The sequence below is a fragment of the Takifugu flavidus genome, chromosome 3, assembly GCF_003711565.1.
Source record: "Takifugu flavidus isolate HTHZ2018 chromosome 3, ASM371156v2, whole genome shotgun sequence".
Taxonomy (NCBI): Eukaryota; Metazoa; Chordata; class Actinopteri; order Tetraodontiformes; family Tetraodontidae; genus Takifugu; species Takifugu flavidus.
Genome location: NC_079522.1, coordinates 14,624,419 through 14,634,248, shown reverse-complemented (window position 1 = coordinate 14,634,248; position 9,830 = coordinate 14,624,419). Strand labels below are relative to the sequence as shown.

Genomic DNA, 9,830 nt, shown 5'->3' with positions numbered 1-9,830 from the left:
CTTTTTTTCTTTGTCTCATAACTCAGATGGTCACCTGGTAGATATTGTAAATCTGAAACTAGGTGGAGCTCCAACCTGTGATCACCTGTGTTTTTCTTGGAGCGTGTGAGGCACCAGCGGACATTAAGCAGAGTTTTGAAACGTCTCCATGCTGGTTGAAGCCGAACTCAGCAGAGATATGAAGGCAAATATCTTTTGCTTTTTTCTTTATTTATGAAGCAGAAAGTCATATATTCGGTTTACACCCATTTTATTGTTTTGTAAAGAAAAGGCAAAATTTTAAATCTTTTTATTTCATCTTCTTGTCCACTTCATCCCTTCCGGGGTGCACATATGGGTGAAGGCAGCGACCACCCCTGGGTGAGCCCCCAGTTCATCACAGGGCCCTAGAGGAGCATTTGTGGGTTTGGTACCTTGCTCAACGGTACCTCGGCAGTGCTCTGAAGGTGTCCTGGCACCTTCCCCTAGAAGCAGAACATCTTGCATGTTTTGTCTGCACTTGGGATGGAACCAAGAACCCTCTGCTTCTCAGCTCAAAAATCCTTGACAGATCAAAAAGCTTGAGTTGTCCTGTCACTACATGATGGACAACAACGTTTTTTGACACTTGAATCATTCGCTAGCAACATCGTCACGAGCAAACAAACATTCAGGCGGAGTGAGACGTCTTCGGTGTAAATGAGACAGATAAAAAACAAGCTGAGCGACGAGAGCGTCTGTAAAAAGTTTCAAAACAACAATGGCGTCGCTGATCGGATTAAGGGACCGAGGGACTGGGGCCAATCACAGCACGCTGCGCTTGTCTGGACAGGATGTGAGGCGTCAATTTGCCGCGGTGAGTGGCCGTGACGTGGCACCGGCACCACCATCTTCTTGTGCAGAGTCCTACTCAACACAAGGTTTGGTGTATTGCCTTGAGTACTGGTGGCTACCTGCCCATCCCTATTCAGAACAATTCCTCGTGAAGCTCATTTCCTGTAAATCAGAGCTATAATTTATTTTGCTTCTCCAATATTAATCCCTTCAATATCTGAACTTTGTCACAGGTGTTTTAAACATTCATTCAGCTCCCAGTTCCCCCCAGGAATCCTCCAGGCTGCTGCCCTTATCCTCCCAGTGAGCACTCGCCTCAGCATCACAATCCAGGGCGGCTTTAATCAAAGGGAACGGCAGCTCGTCCGGGCGGGCGACGGCTGCTGCTGCCGCTCGTAAAATAAGAAGCCGTGTTTTGTTTCGCTCCAATAACCTCGGGATGACTTTTGGTTTCCAGCCATCTTGAGTGTTTTTTATTAGCACCTCTGTATCTTGTTTGTTTGTCAGCCTCTTGGCAGTGACGGGATTTGACCGCGGGCGGCGTCAAGAACAAAAATAACACTTTTAGAACGTGGTTAAAAAAAAGAAAAAGATGAGGGGACATCTGTTTGTAGTGTGGCAATGAAAAGTGGAAGGAATGAGTTGGAGTCATATTTCGTTTTTCTCCCCCACTGAGCTGAGTTCTGAGCTGCTCCTGGGACCTGGGGTGCTGGAAAACCCTTTCAGGGAATCTACAAATCTCCATTTGGGTTGGTCAATCGATGCAAAGGCTGCTCGTACCTCGAACAGGAAGTCATGCAGGTGCCTGGATAAACAAACATATCCACCGTGCTGTATTCATCCTCCAGCAGAGTTGCTAACAGTAGTTACACTTACAGAATATTCCCTATGAGCCACCAGGACTGAAGGTGTTGGGTCGATTCGGGCTCCAGGCGTTCGATGCGGAGTCTGCATGTGTTCAATGTGCCCGTGTGGGTTTTCCACACTGTCCTTCAACCATTAAAAACATGAACTTCAGGTTGATCGGAGGCTCTAAATGCCTGTGTGTGTGTGTGTGTGTGTGTGTGTGTGTGTGTGTGTGTGTGTGTGTGTGTGGTGTGTGTGTGTGTGTGCTGCGAAGGACAGGGTATATTCCCGTCTCTCGCTCGCTGCCTGCTGGGATGGACTCCAGCAGAACAGGAATGTTGGACCAAACCCTGCGTCTGTTCTGCCTTAATCAGCTGTATCTGCCTCCCTCAAACTGCTGAACAATGATCTTTGTTAATAATTAATCTAATGAAATACCGGGAAACATACCTTGGGGTTAGAACTTAAATTCACATTAACGAAAAGACTGAAAACCCACCACGCGTGCCCCGAGGGACTCATATACCGCAAAGAGGCACAAGGGAAACGGAAGCAAGGTCAGCAGTTTCTGAAATTATTCCCCATAAATAGTCTGTTATTTTCTCTGCCTGAGAGGATATGAGGGTTAACTGTGGACCTAGGGGGATTTGAACCGAGCATTTGATGCTCAAAGGGCTTTATTTTCCACCTGTTACCAAGGCTAGTGAATGGCAGCACAGAGGGTGCAACAAAACTGTAACTTTTGTTCCTGTTCATGTTTGGCATAACATGCTAAACAATAATGTGGTGACAACATGACTGGATTGATTCAGGACTTGCAATCAGCGTAGGTATCTCTAATCTAACATTGTAGAATTCCACGTGCAGGCCTCAGTTTCCCTCTGTGCATTAGCGTGCTTGGCTATGTTTAGCTACTTTTATGTTATTTACTGCCCTCACTGCTGCGTACAGCCACGGGGGTGGTATTGATTTACTGACTCAAATATGTCTGACTGCTACAATATATTCAAAGACCTTCTGCTATAAAATGTGTTTTCATTTTGTGAAAATGGTGGGTGCTGGAGTTTAAGCATTTATTCTGCCAAACAGGAAACACTTTTCTCATAGGTGATTCCAAAAATTGAGGTTTGGACTCAAAGCTGAAGTTCCTTAAAGTTACAATACTGGAATAAATGTTTCAATATGTCACACTCCATATGGAATTCTGAGTCTTGGTTCTGTTGTATGTCTTTCTACATTTTCTGTAGGTTTAAGGACACTGACCAATATCCTCTCCTCTCCTCTCCTCTCCTCTCCTCTCCTCTCCTCTCCTCTCCTCTCCTCTCCTCTCCTCTCCTCTCCTCTCCTCTACCCACCCCCCCATCAGCAGGAGGGTCCCCCTACATGAGCCTGGTCCTGCTCAAGGTTTCTTCCTGTTAAAGGGGAGTTTTTCCTTGCCACTGTTGCTTGTCTGGGGTCAGGCCCTGGGATTCTGGAAAGTGCCTTGAAACAATTTTGATTGTATAAGACGCTATATAAATAAAGATTGATTTGATTTGATTGATTCTTTCATTAGTGGAAACTATAACAAGTGAAATGTAAGTGCTCTAGAATAGAGCCCTGGGACACACCTGGAGTGGCAGGGACATACTGAACCTCAGTGTTTCTGTGCAAGCAAAGGTTACCAGAATAATATTTCCTGCTTTAAACCTGAACTGTTAGAGCTTTTTGGTGGTCCAGGTTAACCATTTGCCCAGTGTTTGCTAGCTTCTCCTTTGTTTTTATATAAGCCACTCTATCAGTTACTGTAGTTCAGCCTTCTTTATTTACTTTTCCTATAGTGAATAATTTTAAATAATAATAATTAGCTTTCATGTAAACAGAAGATGCGATGCCACAAATTACATCCACGTCTCTGTTGTTTTCTGCTCTTTCTTGTTGGCAAAATGCAAAATAGTCCTGTGAGTCTCTTTGGTCTCGCTGACCTCATTCTAATGACCTAATTAGAATCTTTTAAAACAAGAAACTGTACACAATCTGCACTATTATGATGGAATTTTATTGCGTGGAAGAGATGCCGCGAACAAGTTTGCAAAGGGATTAGCAAGGCAAAGTTACTTGTTCATTTACAGTAATGCTGATACACATTACAGCACATTCACATTAACAGTGAGTCAGTGTGTGTGTGTGTGTGTGTGTGTGTGTGTGTGTGTGGAGAAATGAGGCATTTAAAATGTAATTGACACTTCTATAAAAACAATAATTAAAAAAATATCACATCGTTTAAAACCTCAGTAATGTTGCATCTCCGACCGTTGCGTAAACGTACACACGGCAGATTTCCGGACTTGATTGCACAGTACATGATTCTGTAAATCAGCTGTAAGCTAATGTTGTGATCACTGCGCCACAATGGGCGTAACAGCTTTAACACACCTCTAAATGTGCTCTATGAGATCTGTAGTTGAGATTTATAGGAACCAGCTGCAAGAAGTACTCATGTGAGGACTGCTTTCCCTTTGTGGATGTATTTTTAGTTCATTTGCAATGTAAATATTGCTGTATTTACAGTGGATGATTACAATCTTTAAATACACAGGCTGCATCTTTCCTTGTCCGGAGCTACTATTGTTGGCAACGTATAGCTTCTCACACTAGCAGAACATCTCAGAAAGTCATGGAGGCGACCCTGGAGGGTCCTGAGGAGTGCTCTCCTTACATCAGCATCAGTTTTGGTACCTTTGTTGCTTTTACGAGCAACAGGCGCTGGTGTAATGTGGCTACTATCAGATCTACATTGAGCTCAATGGTATTTCCTTCTGGAGCTATTTGCGCATCGTAGCTGGTATGATTGTGATGTTTGAAATATATTTTCCCGTAAATAGATCCAAGACTTGCTTACTGAGATCCAGATTTTGTTCACCATTGTGCTGTTGTTGGTTAGTTCCAAATCCAAAAACCTGTGTGAAAAGAGGCGATCGAACCCTCTCCAGATGATGAAAGTGTCCACTGAATAAGTACAAAATGAGAAATAATACTCTTAAAACGGTGTGAATTCACATTTCCTTACTATATATGGCCAAATCTATTCTACCACTGGGAGAAACATGAATATTGTTTTGATGCACAAGCTGCATGTTCAATAAAAACATCCACCTCCAGGGTCTTCTTTTCACTTTTTATTTATCCAGGGACTTAAATGTACTGTTATTTTTCAACATTCTGGCACATATTCATGAAATTCACTTCATACAGATGGGAGTTGCTGAGTAGCTGCAGGCAGGGAATCTGTGCCCTGCTCAAGGGCACCTGCATGGATGTAAAGAACAGTCCCGAGTTTTTATTACATTGTCCTTTTATGATTGATGGGATGTTCAAAACGCTGGTGCTTTTTAAAGTCCAGTGTCATGCATGCTTGCAATACCACATACACAGGTACAAGGTATATCATTTATTTGATGGTTTTACATGATAATCTATTGAAAAAGGAAGAGAAACATACAGATATACAGTATAAATCTAAGCCTAAATACATTTTGTGGCAGCACAGAACATTTCACATTCCATTATGGGACAAAGGCCATACAACACCTGAAGTCTTTGACTTTTTTTTTTAAATACTCTTTTTTTAATGTCTGCTCTCATAATGTCATCATCAGCATAATGTCAAAATGAGCAAGTGGCAGTTCTCATAAGTGAGTTTGTAAAATATCTCATAAACAATCTTCCCAAGTTACAAATTGTAGTTGCATGCAAGATAAAGTTTCTGCTTTTAACAGCTAAAGTCTTGTTGACGATTCAACTGCATGAATGAGCTTCATAGTAAATATACTCATACAATGACGGACTGCAGAACATGGTTTTTGATAGCGGGATCGGTAAACTGAACAAGTAGGCCTGAAAGAACAACACAAAGCAGCCTGGAACGTCTTTGGACAAACTGGTTCCATGACTTTCCGGGATGAGATAGTGACATGGAATATTGTGGCAAGTCCGAGTCAGATTAACTCTTTTTTTTTTTTGTCTGACGAACAAATCGTTGACGTGTCTATTTCAATTGCATTTGCATCAAAAAATGGAAGAAATTCTGGTCCCACTTTTGAAAAATCAGCTGTTACTATCACCGGTATATTTGGTCCGTTTGTGTTTAATCTGCCTCGTTTCTTCCTATACCTCGACCTTGAGCGAATAGTTTGATTTATTAGCATGGTTATCATTAGCAAACCTGCACTTTGCTCCATCTACACAGTAGAAAATAAAAGAAAATCAGTCAAAGTACAAATTGTTCTGAGTTGAGATCGATCCTGTTCCAATAAATAAAATTGCATTTGTGTAGCAACAATCCAAGTACAATACATTCAGATGTTGGTCATAGCAGTCTGCCTACATGTCACTTTACACTTGATTCTGACTGGCGTACAGACTGAGCTTCTTAACCACGATACAACTGTGTGTCATCAAGTTTTCTACATGTATTCCCATACATGAAAATGGCATTTGGAGTATAAAGTATATGTTTGAAATGTACATTATCGTCTGTGAGTGGTGATTGGCCGATCGCTCTGTGACCTTCGGCGTCATGGCAACAGTTACCCAAGAGTTGGGAGAGGCAGAAGAGCTACATACCATTCTCTTCCTCATTGTCATTTTATCACTTATTCACATGCACACGCTCTTAAAATCGCCTTCCCTTAGTCAGTGTAAAAATGGGCATTACATTCTGATGGAGAAACGATGACCATGGCTCATAATCCTCTCCCTGAACAATGGATCCGATACATTCAGCGCTAGTATGTGCTTATAATTCAAGACACGGGATGTCAGTGGTGCTTCTATCAACTGAAATCCATTTGCATCACTTTCTTCTGTATGATGGCGCATACAGGAGCTCTAACATGGAGGGTGAATATACAGACGGCGTCTACATCTTCAATATGGCGGAATATCTGACGGAACATAACCAGTGTTCTCCACGGGACTGGACTAAAGCCCAATGTTTGTTTGTTGAATCTTTTGTTCTAGTCTGACAGCTAACTGCCAGTGGGACAATCACAAAATGCTCAATATTAGCTCATTTTCATCTTGGGTTGCACACACAGTATATTTATATATATATACAGTTTTATGTATATACACACCTATGTACATGAAGATTGGTCTCATCCCTTCACTCTCTCTCCATAACTGATTTAGTGTGGAACAAATGACAAGAATCAACAAGGGGAAATTAAAGGAACACCTGGAAATGATCCAGATATTCCGGGGCTGTGTGTGGGCTGACTACAAGGCTCTTGGCGGGTTGGGGAGTCAGTGTTTTTGGTGAAACGTGGATCAGCCGGAGTGCAAATCTACTTGTGCGAGCGATGGAAGATAGAAGCGAAAGAGGGGAAAACGGCAGTTTTGCTCACATTTGTGCTTATGTGTCCCATCTAAATGATCCGGCGCTTTTCTCGGGCATGAAAAGGTGCCGCGTCGCCAGACAAAAATTTGGAACCTGAGTCACAATCGCCGGGAATGCAGAGTCTTTCCTCTTGTGCATTTGTGACAGGAGCAAAGGCAAAAACAGTTGGTTTCCTACTTTTTGGTGGATCATTAAATGCAGTCGTAGTGCATAGGGTACCAGTGAAACACACATTTGTTTGCTTATTGGAGTTTTCAGGAATCGCTTGCATTTGTATCTGACCACCTGTGCAATATAAAGTGTCCACTTTGCGTTTGTACTTAGAAAAATTGGTTGTTTTTTTGCAAACATTGTATTACTTAATTGCTGGCTTTGTATCGTCTCTATTTACACACAAAGGGGAATTATTGGGAAATGACTGTCACATGTCCCAATTACAGTACATATTTAGAAAATAAAAAGACCATACTAAGGATACAAAGACTGCAAATATAAAAACATTCCTGACAAGTGCTTGGTCCAAAACAGTCATTTCTTCTGTCAGCTCTTTTTTTTCTCCTTGTGACGTGACAGTCTTCAACACGGCAGGTTCAATTATGTATAAAAGCAACAGAAAACGGGACCAAAATGGAACAAAAATGGAAAACATATAGTCAAACAACAGGAAACGGGTCACCGTAATGGTTCCATCAGACGTAGTAGAGCCAGTAGATGAGGTTGAAGAGGGAGAAAACAGAAGGGAAGATGATTCGTGACCAGCGGTCGATGGCGTTCACATCCGTCAGATCGGGGATTTTGATTTTGAGCTGTGAGGATCGCCTCCGCAGGCGACTCCGTTTCATCTGGGCGGAGCGATCCAGGGAGTGGCGGCTGGCCGAGCGCGGCCCGATGCCGCCGCTTTGCTTGCGGTACTGGATGTGCGCCGAGGCCGTGCTGTCCAACTGCACCATGGACTGAGAGTTTCTAATGTCTGCCACGCTGGTGGTGATCTCACCTCCCGCCACTTCGTTATGGATCTCCAGAGTGGTCAGTAGGATGTTCCCGTGGCCGTGCGGCTCTGCCTGAATAAATAGAGGAATGAGAGAAGAAAATTAGAAACAGTCAGTCTTGGTAAACGGAGGAGAGGGTGAGATGACTGGACGTTCTGAGGCGCGCTCTTCCAGAAATTCTACAGACTTGTCCAGACATGACAAAAGGCTGAAGTCTCGCTCCCGTGTCTATATATACGCCTGCCAATGCCGTGTCACGTTTTTGCCATGGCAACAAGTCAGAGCATCCAGAAACTGCCACTTCTTGAGGGCTGATGAATAGAACTGGTAGTTACACACAAAAAAAGAGAGCAAATGGTTTTTAAAATGACCTTTCTGCATTTATCAGTCTGTACATCACAGAAGTTGCTAATACACACGTATGCAGTTTACCCAGCGGCGACTGTAATGTACAGTATATATATACGGTTACCTAATAACACACATGATCAGAAGCAAAATCTCAGACTGCCTCGGTACATTTACAGATGCCCCTGTGTGAATACCATTCCAAACCCCAAATATTCATCATCATTGACACACATGCCCGGTGCAAAACAAGTCAACAAAACAACAATGATGATTGTTCATGCAAATGTTGTGGCAGTCTTTTTCACATTTGGAAGTTCTGCTTACTTTAGATTTACTTTGGCTTTTCATGAAGCTACTTGTGACGGCCAAATCGGTGGCTATTTTACTGACTGTTTGTCTTTGATTTTGAAAGCAAATGACTGTATTTAAAAAAACAAAACAAAACAGAATAATGTATGTATAAAAATGTAGATATTTTTCAGTGTAATCACTCAAATCCCAAGATCATTGACATCATCACTCATCAGCGAATAGGCCTGCCTTATTATTCACATGAGGGAACATCATCACACGCTTCCAGTGCATGAACTACATTGTTTTGAACCTGCATCAGATGCCTCTACCTATTCCAAAGACAAGACATGCTAAAAGATATTTTGGGGAAACAACACCAACTAAGATTAAGTTGGCACAAAACCACTGAGGTGGACAAATCCGCCCCCTCAGGTAGCGTTGTAGAGTCTCCGCTTCAGGCAGCATTTCAAACAGTTTGACTTAAAAGAGAAAATCCAGATATGATGCAATCATGTCTGTGAGATGATTCACTAATATATATATTTCGAATATATTATTAAGTATATTTATAAAATTTAATGTTCTTCAAGAAACTAACAGATTCGTAACGGAAGGCACAGAAATGGTACAGAAAGGGTGTTTGAAATTGTATTGCATTAGAATATTCCTTGCATGATAAACAGGGTTTGAGAAATACTATATAAATAAATATTTCTAATTTTTGTCATATATCCAAGTATATAGTTTATATATCCAAATCCCCCCTTCCCCCGCACAACGTAAAGAACTACAGCTGTGTGAAAATTAAACCTTGATACATGTTAAGTGGTCATTTTCCTGAATGATTTTAGATTTTTAAAGATTGCATTGAACGTGCAAGAAACGTGGTTTACATGATGACTTGGATGGGATATTCACACAGATAGCATGCATTTGTCCACGTCCATGTTCAATACATCAGCTTTCATTGAGCATGAGCGTCATTTCAATGTCTCAGATGAAAGATTCAAAATGGAGACTCCGGAGAATGTGGCAGCCATTATGAAGGTGTCTGCTGCTTGATTCATTCCATGGATGGGGAAATAGTTTTTGAATTGAGGCAAAATGAAGAGGAAAAATGAAATAAAAGTCCATGTCAGCTGATGGCAATGGCGGCT

General features: G+C 41.9%; 1 protein-coding gene across 2 annotated transcripts in view; it reads right to left on the bottom strand.

Moving 5' to 3' along the window:
• Window positions 1–4,804: 4,804 nt before the first annotated feature.
• The window catches only part of LOC130522212 (gamma-aminobutyric acid receptor subunit beta-3-like), a 29,057-nt gene continuing 24,031 nt past the window's right edge, over window positions 4,805–9,830 (bottom strand). For both annotated transcript variants that reach the window (XM_057026304.1, XM_057026305.1), the window contains one exon: window positions 4,805–8,100. In XM_057026304.1, the coding sequence (XP_056882284.1) occupies window positions 7,729–8,100 (372 nt within the window). In that variant the 3' untranslated portion in view covers window positions 4,805–7,728. The remainder of the gene's footprint in view (window positions 8,101–9,830) is intronic.